This window comes from Mirounga leonina, unplaced genomic scaffold (assembly GCF_011800145.1).
Source record: "Mirounga leonina isolate KUSES-001 unplaced genomic scaffold, KU_Mleo_1.0 Mir_174, whole genome shotgun sequence".
Classification (NCBI taxonomy): Eukaryota; Metazoa; Chordata; class Mammalia; order Carnivora; family Phocidae; genus Mirounga; species Mirounga leonina.
This window is the reverse complement of record NW_023270451.1, coordinates 61,843,380-61,862,549: the sequence shown is the minus strand read 5'-3', so window position 1 is coordinate 61,862,549 and position 19,170 is coordinate 61,843,380. Positions and strand designations below refer to the sequence as shown.

General features: G+C 37.5%; 1 protein-coding gene across 3 annotated transcripts in view; it reads left to right on the top strand.

The window, feature by feature from the left end:
• The window catches only part of FAM3C (FAM3 metabolism regulating signaling molecule C), a 52,303-nt gene extending 34,258 nt beyond the window's left edge, over nt 1–18,045 (top strand). For all 3 annotated transcript variants that reach the window (XM_035021002.1, XM_035021004.1, XM_035021003.1), the window contains exons 6-10: nt 1,683–1,741; nt 2,877–2,927; nt 4,910–4,994; nt 14,923–15,049; nt 15,655–18,045. In XM_035021002.1, the coding sequence (XP_034876893.1) occupies nt 1,683–1,741; nt 2,877–2,927; nt 4,910–4,994; nt 14,923–15,049; nt 15,655–15,744 (412 nt within the window). In that variant the 3' untranslated portion in view covers nt 15,745–18,045. The remainder of the gene's footprint in view (nt 1–1,682; nt 1,742–2,876; nt 2,928–4,909; nt 4,995–14,922; nt 15,050–15,654) is intronic.
• The last annotated feature ends 1,125 nt before the right edge of the window (nt 18,046–19,170 follow it).

Genomic DNA, 19,170 nt, shown 5'->3' with positions numbered 1-19,170 from the left:
ATCTGAAACCAAAAAACTCTTAGAAGAAAATCTAGGGAAAAAAGCTTTATGGCATTGGTCTGGGCAATGAATTTTTTGAATAAGACACCAAAAACCTAGGCAACAAAAGCAAAAGTAGACAAATGAGATTACATCAAACTAGAAAGCTTTTGCACAGAAAAGGAGACAAGAGAATGGAAAGTCAACCTACTGAATGGGAAAAAAAATTTGCAAACCATATATCTGATAGATTAGCATCCAAAATATATAAGGAACTTCTGCTGCTCACTAGCAAGAAACCAAATAACCTGATTAAAAAATGAGTAAAAGGCCTAAATAGACATTTCTCAAAAGAGGAATACAAATGGCCAACAGGTATATGAAGAGGTGTCTTACTCTTTAAATGAAATGTCATCCAACGTTTGTTAGAACAGCATTCATCCATCGCTTGCAACCATGCTTTAGCTACAGATCTAAGTTCTATGAAAAGCAACATACTCTGTTAGAATCAGTTGGCTCTGTGGAATGCATAATGAAATATTATAGCTTTTATTATTTGTGAAATTGTGTGCTACAAAATCCTTTATATTTTAGTAAAGTTTATAATAAACTTAGGCACCTGCCTGTGTAGGTATGGATGTCCCATATATGGACATGTGTGTGTCTGTGTGTATATTCCCATATATGCATCCTTCTCCTGTTCCATCAACCTCAAACCAGTTGTTAATCACTGAACAGCACACCAGTAGCAATATTACTATTACCTTGAGTTTTGAGACTGTAGATACCTACAATTTTAGTTATTAATTCTAATTCAGCAAACTGAACGGATACAAGCAAATGTTCCACTCATGCCTTCTGGTTCACAGAATCATAGTGGTCTGTGAGCTGCTCCTGGATGTTGACTACCTCAGGTGTGACAATACAAGTGACTGTGCTTAGATGCAGTAATTAAATGAATGCAAGATTCCTTCTTCTGGGTATAGAGAAATTTTACATTGATAATCACTAAGAGAATGTTCACAATTAGGTGAAGTAGGTGAAACTCTTCTTGCTTCCAGATGATAAAAGCATCTCATTTCTGTTTCATGTCACATGGATATTGCAAAAAGTAGAAAAGAGATTATCAATTGTTTGATCCTTTGAGAATGGTGCAAAATATGTGTTTACTGTCCACGTGTTTTAAGGATTTTCTAAAATGGTATTTCATAACCTGACACAGAGTAGCAAAAAGTAGTCTACTATTTGGGTCCTGATACTTTTTTTTTTTTTTAAAGATTTTATTTATTTATTTGAGAGAGAGAGAATGAGAGAGAGCACATGAGAGGGGGGAGGGTCAGAGGGAGAAGCAGACTCCCTGCTGAGCTGGGAGCCCGATGCGGGACTCGATCCTGGGACTTCAGGATCATGACCTGAGCCGAAGGCAGTTGCTTAACCAACTGAGCCACCCAGGTGCCCCCTGATACTTTTTAATACATCGATTTGTGAAATCTTACTTAAGGACATTGCTTAAAAATTATATAATATTAGACTGTCTTCTCTGATGTAGTAGAGATCTTTTAATCTCCACTGCAGTTCTTAAACAATTGTGTGTATATATAATATCCCCAACTTTTTTTTTTTTTTTGGCATGGTTTTATTTCTCTGATACATATGTATGTACAGTATCTAATTTTAAATTTGTCTTGACTTTTCTCCTTCAGCTTAATGAGTGGTGTTAAGAATAATGTTGGAAGAGGGATCAATGTTGCCTTAGTAAATGGTAAGAATAATTATTTCACCTTACAGATGTGGTCAGTGGAGATTCATGTGGCCCAGAGTAAAATGCCCTCTGCTGTCAAGGGATCAAGTTAGAAAGTGCCACACTTGACACTAAAGCCCCCTCCCCAACTTCCTCCCATCCTCCTGAAAAACCAACTATACGTGGCGACTTGGTGTCTAAGTGTGCGAGCATGCTTCCTTGGAAGCACCCTCCTTGCTGTGCAGTGTGTGGAGAGTTTCCCATGGGGTTGTCAGGCTAAAACCAACCTAACATTAAATTGATGAATTCTGAAGGTGTTGGATTCTAACAATGGGAAGACAGAGTGACACATGAGGGTCTGTAAATGACAAAGGGTCATGGACTAATGGAAGGGGTGGGGAGAGGGATGAAGAGTAAGGATTAATTGTAACTTTTCGGTATTGTCCACATTTGTCACGTAAGTTCATTAGTGAAACTAAGTTCATCGAATCCTGAAGGTCTCAAGTGTTCTTGCAAAATCAAATCTGAAAATATGAACCCATGAAATAAGGCCTGACTGCATGATTGTCTTTTCCTTCTGGTACGGTAACCCTCTAAGGCTGTATCAGGCGATTAGGGACCATGGCCGCCTTACCCAGTTTGTAGTATAGGAAAATATTTTTTATTTCTTTCACAACAGAAGATAAGTTTCTGCATTTTTACTTTATTTTCTTACATAAAAGTTTCTATACATATTTGATAGCAAAAAAGATACATTTTCAAAGGGAAATCTGAAAAAAATTTAAAAGATGGCTTTAATGGTAGAAAATGCAAGTCATCTTTTTGTAAAAGGTTTACGTATTTTTTGCTAATTCTTAAATAAGGGAAGATGGTAACACACAAGGATGAAACCTAACTGAAGTTGAGCGGTCTACACTCAGCTGTGAACTTCAGTTTGCTGCTCCTTGGCTTATGAGATTCGTGAGAAAGTCCAGAATTTTAATTTATTCAAAAGTTATTCTTAGAAATATATTTCAGATGCATACAGTTCAGATTTTAAGTCTCAAAATAATTCTTTCTCTGCTAATGAATCCAAACCCATCACTGGATAAGATCTCCTGCCTTACACAGTATATATTTCAATTGCATAATCTGACATGAATTCCATTTCTTTCAGGAAAAACAGGAGAAGTATTAGACACCAAATATTTTGACATGTGGGGAGGAGGTAAGTGTGAATAACACATAACTGTTCTGTTGCTAACACTGACTTCTTAGGCTTCCTCAATATAATATAGCCCATTAATGAGAGATTGATGGTATATTTGTGTTAGTTCATTTTCTCTTCTCACTAAACATCCAGCTATAGTGAAGTATTAGGTCATATTGCATTTACTTTGCTTTTTTTTTTTATGGAAATTGTGTGTGTAATTAAGAGCAATAATATCAAAATTGAGATTTTAAAAATCTGAGTCCTATTTTCTGCAGGACAACTAATTGAAAGCCTTGGATCCTTTAAGTCTCTGACATTTTTTAAAAAGAATAAGTAATTTGGAGAAGGGCATAAACAATTTAAGCATTTTTAACTTAATTGACATTTTTTGCATATGATTTGTTAGTCTCAAAAAGTAAATTATAATTAGGATTATTATTAAAGTAGATGAATATTTGAGAGAAGGCATTTTCTTTTTAGTTCATTGCACTTAGAGCAGTTCACAGGCATCTTCCTAATGTGGAAGTTCCTCAAGGAACAGGTGTAAGTCAGTTACCCACATGCAGAAGCAAGGACCTCGCATCTTGAACAAGAGTGTGCCCAAAAGAAATTTCTTCCTCAAATCTCATGTAAGGCCAACACTGATTCTTTTCTAAGTTGTTGGTTCAGGATATTTCTCAGCATGAGGCTGTGCCCTGTACCTCCCCGTTTCCAACCCCTTTATATATTCCCTAGAAGCCAATAACTGGTAGTCTTCTTGAAATTTATGTTAAGTTTTCAGACCATTCAGCTTTTCTAATACTTCTTCAGCTTGTAATGAGATATAGTGTTTTATTTATTTTTAAATGAGATTAGGAGGACTTTTCATAGCTGTAAAAACGGTATAAATTTAAGATGCTGCCATCAGTTTTAGCTTCTAATGGCATAATTGGCCTTACCAACACTTAACTACCTGGAAACACTCTTGCAGAACCTTCGTTGAAATCAGAAGCTCTGTTGCTTCATCACAGGTAGATTAATTACACCAAAAAGTCTCTTCAAGTGAAGAAATAGTTGCAGTTGACTTCCGTCTGTGCATTTAAAAGGAAATGATTTGTTAGCTGCTCTGTTATAGTTTCTCAGAGCTGAAAATGCTATTATTATAAAATAGAATTCAGTTAGAGGACATCTTTGGCATTTTTGCTGTGGAAAGAAACTGGGTAAAATTGAAGCGACCCAGTTCTGAAGCAATGTTAGACTTGGGGACTACATGGAGACCTGACATTGGAGAGTTTGAAGACGTAGAACAATCGGTAGTATGTGATCTAGATCTGCCATGCCAGTGTGTGGTCACTGAAGTGGTTTATCTTTAAGTTTTCGTGTATCTTGGTGCACTAGACGAAGCAGGTAATGACTGTAGTATTTGCCATAATTAGATATAACCTTCATTCCTTCCCCTAGTTTACAGGAATTAGATGTGCCCAGAGGATCCTTTAAATCAGAGTGTATATATGTATGCATGTATGTTCATGTGTGTGTATATTTATATAATATTTTAAGAAATTACAGAACCTTTTATGAATTAGATAAAAGCTCTGTATCCTCCTCTTAGATAAGTACCCATACAAACAATTTTACATATGCTCTGAGAATCCATGAGCTTTTCTTCTACGCTCCTCCCCCATCCCCATCAGGTTTCTTTCTTCAAATTGTCAGTCATACTTTAATACAACTTTGCTATGTTTTTTTCATTTAGCCCCTGGAATATCAGTACAGAAGACACATAGGATGAATCAGGGTTGGGAAATTCTAAGTTGATGGTGGGATCCTATTAAAGGACAAAGTTCATTTTTAACCTATTCATAAGCTTTGTCTCCCTTTTGGTTACTCTACATTTGAAATTATTGATTTGCAAATACTTTATATTTTAGTTAATATTAACTTTTAAGTGGTTATCATGATGGATACTTAGTCACTAAAAAAACCCCAAAACCCATCAATCCTTTCTTTTTCTTCAGATGTGGCCCCATTTATTGAGTTTCTGAAGTCCATACAAGATGGAACAATAGTCTTAATGGGAACATATGATGATGGAGCAACCAAGTATGTAAACTTAAAAATTTATATTATTTTTGGAACTATAATTAATTATAAAGCAATACATTTTCAATGAAAAAATTTATAAAATAGAGCAAAGTAATCAATTCCAGATAAACACTATTAACATTTTATTTGCTTCCTTCTTTCTGTGTATTTATCATACATATATTGTCATAAAATTTGATCCACATACCTCAAGTTTGTTATGCCCTGTTTTTAACAACCTTAAATTGTTTTCTCTAACATTAATATTCTTAAGTAGCATTTTTCATGGCCTACCAGCAGTTGATCATATGTCCCCACCTTTATTTAAAATTTCCCTATTATTGCCAGATTTATTTTATTATAAATAACATTTCCATAAACATCCTTTTCCATAAATAATTTTGCACTTTTGATTATGTCCTTAGGGTAAGTTCTTAGAAGTGGAGTTAACTGTGAAAGAATAGGTGTGATAATGTTTTTCATAATGTTTAACACATGGTAATTTATAACTTTTTTCTTAAAATTGCATACGTTGTAAAATTTGTAAAATACAGAAAAGCACAAAGAAAAAACAAGTTACAGTTCATCTATTCAGTGATGACCACTGATAATTTAGTTTCCATATCTAGTTTTCTTAATATACATATTTTCTTCATCTTAAACATTTGGAATGCTAGTATTTATAGCATTTCTTTTGATTTATTTATGTGGTGGATATTTTCCTGTAACATTAAATAGTTTTGATAACAAAATTGTTCGTGTCTGCCTCATATAATTCTTAAACATGTGTCATGATTTAAAATTTATTTAATAAAACACCTACTGCTGGACTCTCAGGCTATTTCCAAATTTTCATACTTAGCAAAAGTGTACTGTCTTAAAAATTTTTGAACAGTCATCTCTATTTCCTTAAGACAGATTTTTTTTGAGGTGAGGTGTTGAATTAAAGGATGTGTATGTTTTTTAAAAAGGATTTTTTAAAGTTTATATGAATTTAACATGTCTCTCAGAAGTTCCAGGACACCGATTGTTTTTAAGAAGTTTTGGAAAGAGATTTTGTTAATGTGCCTTTCTTTGGTTATTGGTGAGACTGCATTTTTTTTTTCACAAGTATATTTGGCTCTTTCTCTTGCAAAGTGTCTTTTGACCATTTAGGTTGACTCCTAAGTTTAGACTCATTCTTATTTAGTGAAGTGTATGGATTTTTCATTTTAGTTTCTTCTACTTTTATACTTGAGAAGTATTTTCCCATCTCCAAATTGAATACTTAGTAGATTTTCCTATTCCAGTGACTTCACTGTTTTCATGTATTTTAAAAAATGCATTCATTATTTCCCAGTGGCTTACAATGCCTATTTTTATGTAGATTTGACTTTGTTTTTAGTTGTGTTCTGTTCCTACTTCTTCCTGCCTCAATCAGACACTATTAAAATTTTTTAATAACTATTTTATAAAAATTAAGTGTACTACCTTTCTGGGGTGGCTAAGACCCCTTTAATAGCATTTCTCAAATCCCTTCTATGATACTTTATCCAGATGAAAAGTATACTTTTGTCAAGAATGAGATTTACAGATCTTAATTGAAAAGGCTTGAAATTCCACCTCAGAATATGGCATGTCTTTCTGTTCATTGATTTTTTTCTACATGTATTTAACGTGTAACTACATTATTGCAGATTTGCACTAACAAAACAGGGCTATGGGCACCTGGGTGTCTCAGTCAGTTGAGCGTCTGCCTTCTGCTCAGGTCATGATCTGAGGGTCCTGGGATCAAGTCCTGCATTGGGCTCTCTGTTCAGTGGGGAGCCTGCTTCTCCCTCTCCCTTTGCCCCTCCCCCCGCTCAGGCTCACGTGCTCTCTCTCAAAAATAAATAAAATCTTTAAAAAAAAAAAAAAAAGAAAAAACAGGGCTACTTTGTGACTGTTTTAAAACTGAAGTATTTTCTTTGACATACATTATAGCTGGTTCAACTAAGGATGTGTTAAATCCGTAGATCAGTAAAATTGGCATATGCATCCATTGCCATTTAGCTACATAGAACTAAACAATGTAATCAGGCTTTCCTTACTAAAAACCAAGTAACTTGCTGTTTGCTTTTGCTGATAGGATATTACATGTATAATTTGAGGTTTAAAAATTTTCAAAAACCCTACTTTTCTGAATAGACACACATGACCTCTCTTTTTCATCATGTTATTTCATTATTATACCTGCTCGGCTTCAGACCTGTTTCTCTTCTAATAAGAAATTGTGGTCATACCTAAGAACTAAGGCAGGATGATGTTTATTCTTTAGCTGCTATTTATTGGTGCCCATCACATACCAAAAGCGGCCTCAGAAGACGTTCAACCTGTAAGGCAAAAACAAAAATCTAAGCTTGGATGTCTTTACACTTGTATATGTATGAGTATATGATTCAACTTCTATGCAGTTAAATGAATTCAGTTGTGTGCGTTTTCATTTTGGGGCACATGAATTTGTATTTTGAATACTTCTTGTTCCAAATACAGGTTAAATAAATTGTATCGTGTCCTTTATACAAAAATGGACAATCCTTATAAATGGCCATCTACATCTATTAAATATAACAAAATATAACCATATTCCTTGGCAGGTATCTGTGGAACATTTGAAATGATTCATCAGTGGTGGAATACCCAATCTTTCATGGGAATAGAAGTTCTGCTTCAACTGATGTATGTTAGTGCTTTTCTTTACATAAGGATGCTGGATTTTGCCTCATAAGGAGTAGTTTGTTCTCCCACTTATACCCAAAAGAGTCTACTTTTTTTTTTTTTCTTTTTTTTTTTTTGTTAAGATTTTATTTATTCGTGAGAGAGAGTGAGCACAAGTGGGGGAGCAGCAGAGGGAGAGGGAGAAGCGGGTTCCACAGCAAGCAGGGAGCTTGACCCGGGGCTGCATCCTAGGACCCTGGGAACAAGGCCTGAGCCAAAGGAAGGCACATAACCAACTGAGCCACCCAGGCGCCCCTACCCAAAAGAGTTTAGAATATGAAATGGATGTGCCTGCTTTCTCCAACAGGGAGTTGGTATCCGTTCTCTATAGTTGTCCCTGTCTGATCCCAGTACTCCTATCTGCAGTGAGCTCCTTGGCTGTACTGTGAACTTCTGAGAATGTCTGGGCTTGGTCTCTATCAGAGCATTTCCCAAAGTGTGTTCTGGTGGGATCCCAGTTCTCTAAACCTGTACTGGGGGAATAAGTTTGGAGATGGCACCTTGCATTTTGCCCCTTTCAGGGATTTATAATGCAAGGCCCTGAACTTTGGCCCTAAGGAAACCTCTTTACCTTTGTTTATCCCAGTATTTCTTGATTTTAACAAGGAAGCCCATTTTATTTGTGTGTGTGTTTTTTTAAAGATTTATTTATTTGAGAGAGAGAGTGTGTGTGCAGGGGGAGGGAGAGAGGGAGGAGAGAAGCTGACTCCCCACTGAGCGTGGAGCCCTACTTGGGGCTAGATCTCAGGATCCTGAGATCATGACCTGAGTTGAAATCAAGAGTTGGATGCTTAACTAACTACACCATCCAGGCACCCCTGGAAGCCCATTTAAAACAAAACAAAACAACAACTATATTTAAGAACACTTACATTTGGAGAATGCAGATCTCTAATGATGCCTACTTTCTGCCCAGACCCCTCTAACATAAGTTCTTTTTTTTTGTTCATTTAATGAAGAATTATAATAGTTTGAATGAGCAAGCTAAATTTTGCTATTGTATTCCTCCCTTTGGAGACAACACTCTATGACGTGTACCTCCTGGCTAAGTGAAGGGTTTAAATGCGGGTGTCCTGAAGTATGGGATCTGAAAAGTCCTTGTCTCCGCACCCTACGCCGGGCAGAATTCCCAGGGACTGTTCTACAAATAGCACCTCTGAAGGGCGCCAGTATCTCATCATTCTCTCTTTGAAACAAAACAAAAAAGTATCCCTAAGTCAACGAACATTATGTTCTCAGGGTTGGTCTTCCTCTAAATTCCACCTGGTAGTCTTAGTAGTCTTAGCCTGGGTAAATGGAACAATAAATATGTTCCCCAAGTCATTTGATGCTTTACTTGTTTGAAACTAATGAGCATTTCTCTTTCAGTTTTCCCTTTCCCTGCTTAGTACTCAGGGCTCTTGTAACCTTCTGTCGTGTTAAGTTTCTAGGTGGGTTTACTCTCCTGGCTGCATTTTTTGGGCATTGGTTCTCTGGTTGATTATAAACCCTTTAAAATGAGTGCCCCAGTCAAACCCAGGGTTCCTGATGGGGTCTGGCCATTTCAGGGTACAGCGGAGGTGCTAGCTTTTACCGTGTTGGAGATACGCTTCTTTGAATATTTATACAGACTAGTATTATATTCGTTTTCTTTAAAAGGTCACGTCACATTTTTGGCTCGTGAATTTTTGGTTAAGTTAAAGTCTCAGATCATTTCATTTGCTCTCTGACCTTTTTTTTTTTTTTTATAACCACTGCCAAATCAGGTCTTTCTCCACATTCAGGACTTGATTTTGTTTAATCCTTGTTATCCTTGTTAAATTTAATTTTGCTGATTTTGGCCCATTAGGTCATGATGCTGACATTTGTCCTATGAGAGTTCCATGATCCAGGCTTTGTAGTCTCTCCAGAGTCATTCTTGTGTCTAAGTTGAAGTCATTGATAAAACTATTTACCAAGGGCGATGCGCCATCCTGCCAGGGTCCTCCTCCAAGGGTTTCTTCTGTTAATCAACTACAGAAACTGTTTTTTAAACAGCTGCCCATGTACCCTACACGCACCTCATCCAGCTGCTGTTCCATTATTTTATTCACAGAGGCTGTTTTCAGAGACTCTCAGATGCTCACTTGAAATTCATGAGCTATGCTAATTACACTGCCCTGATCTCCTGCCCGCAAACCTCTTCAGATGCCGAAATAGCTGACATGACCTTAACTTGGCTTGATTTATTCCTCCCTCTTCCTCACTACCCCCTCTTTTTCCTCCTCCCCCCCTCTTTTTTTTGTTCACAGGCTCTCCTTGTTGTAATCCATTCTAGAATTTGCTAAAAATTGGAAGTAGCTTTATTGACCATTGTTTCTAAAAATTTCCTTGCCTTTTTTTGAAGACTGGAATATGTAATTTACTTTTAATGACTTAACATCTTCATTTTCCATGATGTTTCTAAAATAACAGACACTACCTTGAAGATTATATTGAAGTTCCTTAGAATTTAACTGTGTGACGTGTGTGGGCCTGGAGGCTTCAGTTTACTTTACAGCACTGATACAGACATTCCTGAACTGCTCTTCCCTTTTTATGTCGATCAGAGTGTTTGCCTCCCTGGAAAAGGCAGGCATGCTTTGATCTCCATATTATATCATTCTTGTGAAACAGTGGATCCCTTTGTTGTTTGCACTTGGTAGCAAAAGTTCTTTGTGTGGCCTGTAATGGTTTTATGAGTCTCATCTTATCCTGAGCACTACCGGTCTTCCTGGTAGTAATATTCAGAGTTTCCTCATTAGTAATATGATTTGCCCTATATTTTTGGACACTTCGGAGTTTGTGCCCATCACAGAACACTCCTGTTGTAGCACTAATTTATAATCTATCCTCCTCTTTTCCAAGATCGTTAGCAATTATACAGTGAAAATTATTTGGTTTTGGTTTTTTTTTTTTTTTGTCTTTGAAGAGTCCTATTTTCATAAGAGCTTCTAATCTGAACTTTTTATAATGTGCTGTCTTTAAAGTCTAGGCTGCATGGTCACCTGTGCCTAGCTTTGCTTTTTCTTCAATCTCCTGAAGTAATATGGCGATTTTCTTCCAAAGTTCTTGACACTTCTACTTCCCAAGTGGTTCTTCCCTGTTAATCAGAGTGGGGCCCAGAATATTAATTCTCCATGTTGCTTTCAAGAAAGGGAGCATTGGCCTGTTGTGGTGGCATGACTGTGGGGCTCTCCGATGCTCCTCCTCCCCAGCAAAGATGGAGGCGGATCTCTGAGTCGCCCCCTCTCCCGTTCCTGTTGCCTCCATTGCTACTCCCTATTGCCCCTGTGCAGCTTTAGAATCTCTTCAGAAAAACTTGGTCCCTATCTCTGCCATCTTGTTTGTCGCAGAATAATTTTTGATTCACTTTAAAGAAAATTTTTAACTAAAATAATTTATTCCATAAAAATTTTCAACATCTCAGCTAATTTTTTAATAGCATTTGTTTTTTATTTTTTAATAGCTTATTTATTTAGAGATAGAGCACAAGCTAGGGGCGCTGAGGGGCAGAGAGAGTAGGAGAGAGTCTTAGGCAGGCTCTACACCCAGTGTGGAGCCCGACGCGGGGCTTGATCTCACGACCCTGAGATCGTGACCTAAGCTGAAATCAAGAGTCGGATGTTTAACCACCTGAGCCACCCACGTGCCCCAGCATCTCAGCGAGTTAAGACCATTCGTGGAGATGAAAGTATTTGTAACAAACTCAAGGTGCTCCTACATAGAATAAAAGCTTATATCTTTAAAATTTATACCATGTATACATTAGTTACACTGGCTTGTAAAGAAATGGGACATTTTGATACCTGATGTGTATTGAATCAGTGCTGAAAATATTGGCTACCTTTGCATGATTTTAAACTTCTTTTTGAAACATGAAATCGTCTTCTACTTAAATGAAAGATTTGAAAAAGGAATAATGAAATCCTTCAAATTCTACATAGGCAGAGCAGAGAACTTTAGAAATTATTGAGAAACTTAATCTTGTTTTACAACCATACTTAGATATACATAGAGACATGTGGCAGGGGTGCCCCAGGCCACCCCTGGGTCTGATGATTTGCTAGGACTCGCAGGACCCGGCCTGCAGCCCTGCTCACCTCATGGCTACTATTTGTTACAGCAAAAGGATACAAAGCAAAATTAGCAAAGGGGAAATGTGCGCTGAGTGAAGTCTGGCGGGAACTGGGCTTCAGGTTCCCCGCGTCCCCTCCCAGGTGGAGTCGCACAGGGTGCGCTTCCCTCCTCCGGCGACAGACGGTGACAGCACTGCGAAGTGCTGTCTGGCATGTACTGGGGCCTCGGTGCCCAGGGATGTTACTTGCTGCTGCTCAGAGGCACCCCCGCCTGACGCCCCCCCAAGTTCCAGCCTCCCCGGCAGAAGTAGGTGTTCTGCGTAGACTGCGCCGCTCGTGCAGCGAGCGTCCCGTTGCCGTCAGTTCCGGAGTGCGGGGAGCCGCCGCCGAATCCAGGCTGCCGGTCCGCCGGCGGGTTTCAGCTTGCCCCTCGGCCTTTCTACAGACAGCCTCCCAGGCCGCTGTGCCCCGCCCTTCCCTGCACGGGACCCGCGGGCGTTCTCCCGGGGAAGGAAGAGGAAGGAGAGATGAACGGAGGGAGTCCAAGCAAAGCGAAATTTTCCAGTTGCTTCTAGATCTCTGGCTAACTTGGCTTAGTTCATTCACGTAGATCAAAATTAAAAGTTCTGAAATTCAGAAGTACTGGAGTAAAAATGACTGCCCTTCAATGTATTTCTTAATTGATTCACAATTTTTGCAGGCAGCCAGGCCTGCACTGGGATAAACCACCTACTTTGCAGGCAGTTTTTGCATCTAAAGCAGTCCCTTGGTATTTGTGAACTTCACATTCATTCATTATTGAGCAACCCTAAGAGCCCATGAGGTGCCAGTGGAAACAAGAAGACAGGGTTCAGGCAATGCCTTCAGGGAGTGTCCCTCTAATACACACCTTGCTTATCAAGTCAGCAAACATGTGGAGTGATGGCTGATTCATGTAAGCATGGCATAGGATAATGTGGCTGCAGACTTTGGGGAGAAGGCTGGAAGCACGTGGACTTGAGTCTCTGAGGTCTCAAAATCTTCAGAGAGGCCAGGACTCCAGGGGTTCTTTTGCACAGTTATTTCATTTATTTTTATTTCACCAGGTTGTAAGTGCATCACTTTATATAGATTTGGGTCTGAAAGTCTAAATATTGTAGGGTTATAGGTGATTTTCTCAGTGATTCTAGTGAACTTCCTCCAGGAGAGCAGTGCCCAGGCTGTGGTTAAAACAGTTCCACTACTGGGTGTTTACCCCCCAAAATACAAAAATACTAATTCAAAGGGGTAGCAGCACCCCTATGTGTATTGCGGCATTATTTACAATAGCCAAGATAACGGAAGCAGCCCAAGGGTCCATCGAAAGATGAACGGATAAAGAAGATGTGGTGGATATGTATATACGTGTACACACACAGACACACACACGAATATTAGCCATAAAGAAGAATGAAATCTTGCCATTTGCAATGACATAGATGGATAGAGCTAGAGAATATAATGCTGAGTGAAGTCAGTAAAGAAAGACAAATACCATATGATTTCACTCAGGTGGAATTTAAGAAACAAAACAAGTAAAGGAAAAAGAGCGAGACAAACCAAGAAACAGCCTCTTAACTATAGAGAACAAACTGCTGGTTCCCGAAGGGGAGGTGAGTGGGAGGATGGGGTAATAGGTGATGAGGATTAAGGAGTGTCCTTGTGGTGAAGAGCACCAGGTGTTGTATGGAATCATAGAATCAATATATTGTACACCTGAAACTAATATAACATTGTATCTTAACTACACTGGAATTAAAATTTAAAAAAAAGTTCCACTGCCCATGGATGTGGTTTGCATCAGTTGGAAGTCTAATATATATATATATATATATGCAGTTCGTTCTTTTTTATGAAGTTTTTTTTTAAAACAAATTATTTTGTTCATCTTGAAGTTAATTAAATGAGAACTCTTGTACCTAGTGTTTCTTTCATTAATACATTGAAGGAGCTGACTGATACAAGCAAGAGATGTTTCAACACTGTCAGATAAATAAGTACCTTCTTCACTCGTGCTATTTGCATTTAGTGATCCCCCCCCCACCCCCAGCTATTTGCAAATATAAAACTTCCCTTGACTCAGATTTTAGCAGAACAGACCTCTCCAACTGACCTGTTAAGTGCCATCTTTTGGGAGCTATAGAGACCTTACTGCCTTTTTTTTTTCTCTACAGCCAGCATGTATCTACTGAACCTCTTCTTTTTTTGTGAGACAGAGGGGATATTGAGAATTCTCAGCATTAAGATAATAACCTACACAAAATTTATTTCTTTTTCTAAAGATTTTATTTATTTGACAGAGAGATAGAGCCAGAGAGCACAAGTGGAGGGAATGGCAGAGGGAGAGGTAGAAGCAGGCTCGGCACTGAGCAGGGAGCCTGATGGGGACTCGATCCCGGGACCCTGGGATCATGACCTGAGCCGAAGGCAGACACTTAACCATCTGAGCCACCCAGGCGCCCCCCCTACACAAAATTCCTTAATGCCAAATTTCATTTAGCTGTTTCCCTACCACTTGACTTTTGCCACTGCCCTTCCTCGTTGGCAGGTACTTAACTGCTGTCTGGTTAATGTTCATTTTTATTAAATAATCACTCGACATTATTATTAAAGTATAATTTATATACTTACTCTCAAGGTTCATTTTCTTTTAAAGAAACCATAGTATTAGAAGCACCTAGATTTTTGTTAGCATTTACCTTTATTCAGATGTAATTCACAAAGGGATTAGTGGAAATTCAAAGTGATTTTTAATTTTATGAAGATATGGGTTGCTTAAGACCTTGTATTAACCTAAGTAGGCATCTGCTAACTACAGCATCCCTTATTTATTTGATGGATGTGGATGAAAGTGAATTATTGTAAAATAAAGACATCTAAAAGGTATTTCTTCATAGAATAAACTTAAAACTAATTGCTAGATTTCGTGTCTGTTGTCACTAGAGAATTCAAATAGCAGGAATGTTGCTCTGAAAAAAATTCTATATTTTTTTATGTTCTCTTATTTAAGCTGGTATTTTCTCATCCGTGTTACATGTTAATATACTGGCGAATCAGTATTACTTAGATAATATACAGTGCTCTTTGTTCATCGTATTCTTTTCTTCCTCTTTAAGACTCAATGATGAGGCACGGCGGCTCATTGCTGAATTGGGAAGTACATCTATTACTAATCTTGGTTTTAGAGACAACTGGGTCTTCTGTGGTGGGAAAGGCATCAAGACAAAAAGCCCCTTTGAACAGGTTAGTGTCTTAGACTTTCATAATTAATGGACAAAAGTAAATTGTGTGAAACCATATAGTGCATAGTCGTATCCTAGTTATTTGAAACTTAGACAAAGCAGCCATTAAATATGTTTATATATTTTTTCATAAGCTCTTGGTAATCAGTTACTTGAAATAATCATGCACTGATTTAAAATCAAAACTGAAAAATAGTCCTATTCTGCATGGAAAATTTTTTCCTATATGTCAGTGCATCGGCATATGATTGCCTTTATCATGAGCCATTTAGGAAGCGTTCATAAAGATTTTATTTGAGCTTTTGATAGTATAATCAGTTAAGTTTAGAAATACTTTAGAACTTTGTAGAATGTAAACTTTGCCTTTTGGCTAACAAATGATCCTTCTGAAAACTTCTGCACTGTTTTGTTCTTTTCGGCTGGTATTTGAAGGTCTGCCCGGCCCCAGGGGTTGCTCATTTACTCTCTGAGCAGTAATTTGCATGAATTCATCACTGACATGAGTGTTACTGAAACGAGTACACTAAAGTATGTTATGGTAGAGAAGCAGTTCATAAAGGTTGTTTTTTTTTTTTTAAACTGTATACTATTACTGTATTCCAACAGCACATAAAGAACAATAAGGACACAAACAAATATGAAGGATGGCCCGAAGTTGTCGAAATGGAAGGATGCATCCCCCAGAAGCAAGATTAATGCAGAGGAACTTGAAGGAAACGCACTTTCACTATTAATGGCTGAGCTGTGACAGAGAAGCTACATGTAAATACTTTAGGAGCATGCAGCCATCTCGGTGTGTGCATGAGCATTATCTCTTTTGATATCAGGATTATTTATTGCTAACGTAAATAGATGCCTTTGTAAATAGTCATCATAATGAGCAGATCACTGAACCATTTCTAAGCACATTTCCCTAATAATAGTACAGTGTTAGACTGCTACAGTAATGACATCTTTTAATTCTAAAAGCATACCCAATGGATAACTGAATAGATTGTGAAAAATATATTGATATACATACGGGTTGCTGTGAAAACCTATCATGGAATAATATGGATTTTAGGGAGGAGACTTTGTTTTATTTTATATATGTATGCGTGTGTGTGTCTATATATACATATTCGTATATATATATGCATATATATGTTGACTTTTAATGATAGTATCTTTTAAATTACAAAGATACTTGGCTAGTTGTGTGTGTAATGTTCCTTTATAGTCTGACTTTCTGGTGTACCTTTTTTCTGTTTTTCTCTTCTCTTCCCAAAAAAACCTAGAAATAAAACGATATGAAAACCTATATCAGATATGTGAAAAGCACAACAGAATTCTTTTTTTTAATGTACACGGTAAAAAAGGAAATATGTAAATGTGGGTGGTATTCAGGACTGTAGCTTTCTGGGTTTTGTGTTGGCAGTGTGAATAATTTGAATTCACAGAAGCCGCTTAGAATGAGGCCGGGGGCGGCAGCCACACAGAGCCAGGGACACGGGCCCCGGCCCTTCTGCACCCTAACCATGGGTTCGGGACAGCCGTGGCTATGTAGTGGAGGTGGAGGTTTCCTTATTTAATTGTTACCAGCATTGACCAAGTGGTTTAGAAAGAGGCATGCTTTAATGTCACCATTATTTTGATGGTAAACCAAGAAATGTAATTCTGTATTCATCTAACTTCGTAATAGCAATTTTTGCCTGAAGATATAACGACATATTTAGGAAAGTCTTAAATACTGAGTGGACTGATAACATTTAAAAAATAATCTTTATTTGACTCCAGATGATTTCATACCCAGCTCTACATAAAATTGTGTTCACTTGAGATGTTCACTAAATGGCTCAAGTTTGTTTGTTTTTGTTTTGTTTTGTTTTTGTGTTAGGGCATTAAATACCTATAGTGTATGAAGTATCTTAAACTGGAACATAATCAAACGACTCACAATAGAAGACAGCACTTAAATTTTGAATCTAAATTTTAGATGACTTGTATAAAAAAACTAAAGGCAGTATTTTTATTTTGCTGTAAACCAACTTGGAAGCTATCCAGCTATTTCTTAAATATTAATGAACTTTGGGGTACTGGTTCTTCTCTCAAACTGAATGTAATTCAAGAATAAATGCACCTTACACATTTAAAGAATTTTTGTAAACTTTTCAGATTTCTGGTGCTTATATTATAACTCATATTCAGCATGTGTATCTTGACATTTAAAATACTTCCCTAAATTCTGTCAATTAAAAGAATAGCTATTTTCCAGTTCCAGGGATGGTGAAATAAATGTTGCATTTTTGCATTTTTTTTTTTTTTAAATAATGAAAATACTCTTGGTTTTGCATTGTGAATTGTTTTGTATTGTCTGGCAAAGTAATATACCTGCAGAACTTCATATTAATGTTTGTCAAGCATTTATTGTACTGCTTAGCATGGAAAATTTAAGACATTCCTGTGGTTTAACACACTAGTATCCTCAAGATATATCTTAACATGTATAGAATTTAAGTATCCAGATGGCAAGACATCCCTTTCGTGGTAAAAACTATAAAACGATAGCTTCATGAAGCTGTGCAAAATGTCCGAAGAAGGGAGAAAGACAGATTCTTGGGGCGGCTTTGGTGCAGTTTGCTTTTGTTTCAATTCTGTCTTGTATAGATTGTGCCAACTTTGGAAGCAATAATTTTACTACATTTCATGTTTAGATGTCTTTTAAAAGTCCACATTATAAATGAAACAATGTTCCTTTAATGTTAAGAATTTTCTTTATTAAAATCAGAAATTTGGCATTGACATTTTGGTATATTAAATGGTGTATAAGGACTTTTGGATGCATATTTTTTATTTGTAATCACAATTTTTTTTTTTTCTGGAACAAGTGTATTATAGTGTTCCTATTAATTAAGCTAAGACAGTAGGAAAATAAGTGATATTTGGGAAATTAAAGAAAAATTGAGCCAGAGTCTTTATATTCCTGACTTTAATTTGATTAAAGTAAAATTTATCATTGTTCTGTCTGCATTTTGTATTTGTTTTGAAATGAATCAGCTAATATTTTATTATTTTATGCCAGGTGAAGCTCAAGGCATTTAGCCTGCATTGCATTTATACTTTAACAGTTTTTACAAATTATAATTTGAAACCCCAAAAGAGATGATAGTTTCAATTCAGTTGACATACCCCATTTTTAATTGAAGGAATGAGAAATGCGTTGAGTTCAGGTAGAATATTAAGAGTACAAATATATTTAGAATACTTTTTAAAATGAGTATTAAAGAAAAAAATTACTTGTGTTGATCGGGGAAAAGATTTGCCACTTAACCTCTTCAATCAGGCCTTGGACAGCAGTTGGTACATGTAGATTAACAGTGGCAGGGTAAAGTACCAAATTTTACCTTTTCTAAAGCACCCCTTGGAATTATTTTGCTGCCTCTACCCAGGATGATTTTTCTATCACATACTTGGTTTTTGATTGTCACATGCCAATAGCTACTCAATACCTGTTCCCCTCAGAGCTCTCTCAATTTCACTGCTCCCATCCTGCTGCTTGTGTCTCTTCTCCCACACCCCCTTTCCTGAGGTTCCTGTCAAATCAAAGGTAGCTAGAGCAAAAACTAGGCAGGCCTGGCTTGGGGGCGGCAATCTGTTGCTAGGCAGCTTGAGGAAGCATGGGGAAGGCCATCCAAGAACCTGAGACTACGTCCACCAGTACCTTCCTGCAATCCAGCGAGGGTGTAGACTGGAGGGCAGCTTGATGGAGGAAATGCTTTCAACACTACGATGTCTCTTCTAGAAAGGAAAAGGACTGGCTGGCCCTTCAGTTAGAAGAAAACTGCCTCTTGTCTTGTTTGATGGGCAGTTTATAAGCAGACTTATTACAGGGAAGACCACCTTCCCAGAACAGCTAGTTCACAGGTACAGCTTGCTGCCGTTACTAAACTCACCGTTCAGGGGCGCCTGGCTGGCTCAGTCGGCAGAGCATGTGGCTCTTGATCTTGGGGTCGTGGGTTGGAGCCCCACCTTGGCTCTAGGGATTACTTAAATAGAAACAAAACTCACTTCAGCTCTACATAAAGTATGCCCATCACTGGAGTGCATTGGACATTGAAAGAAGTTGAGACTGAGTTGGCAAAA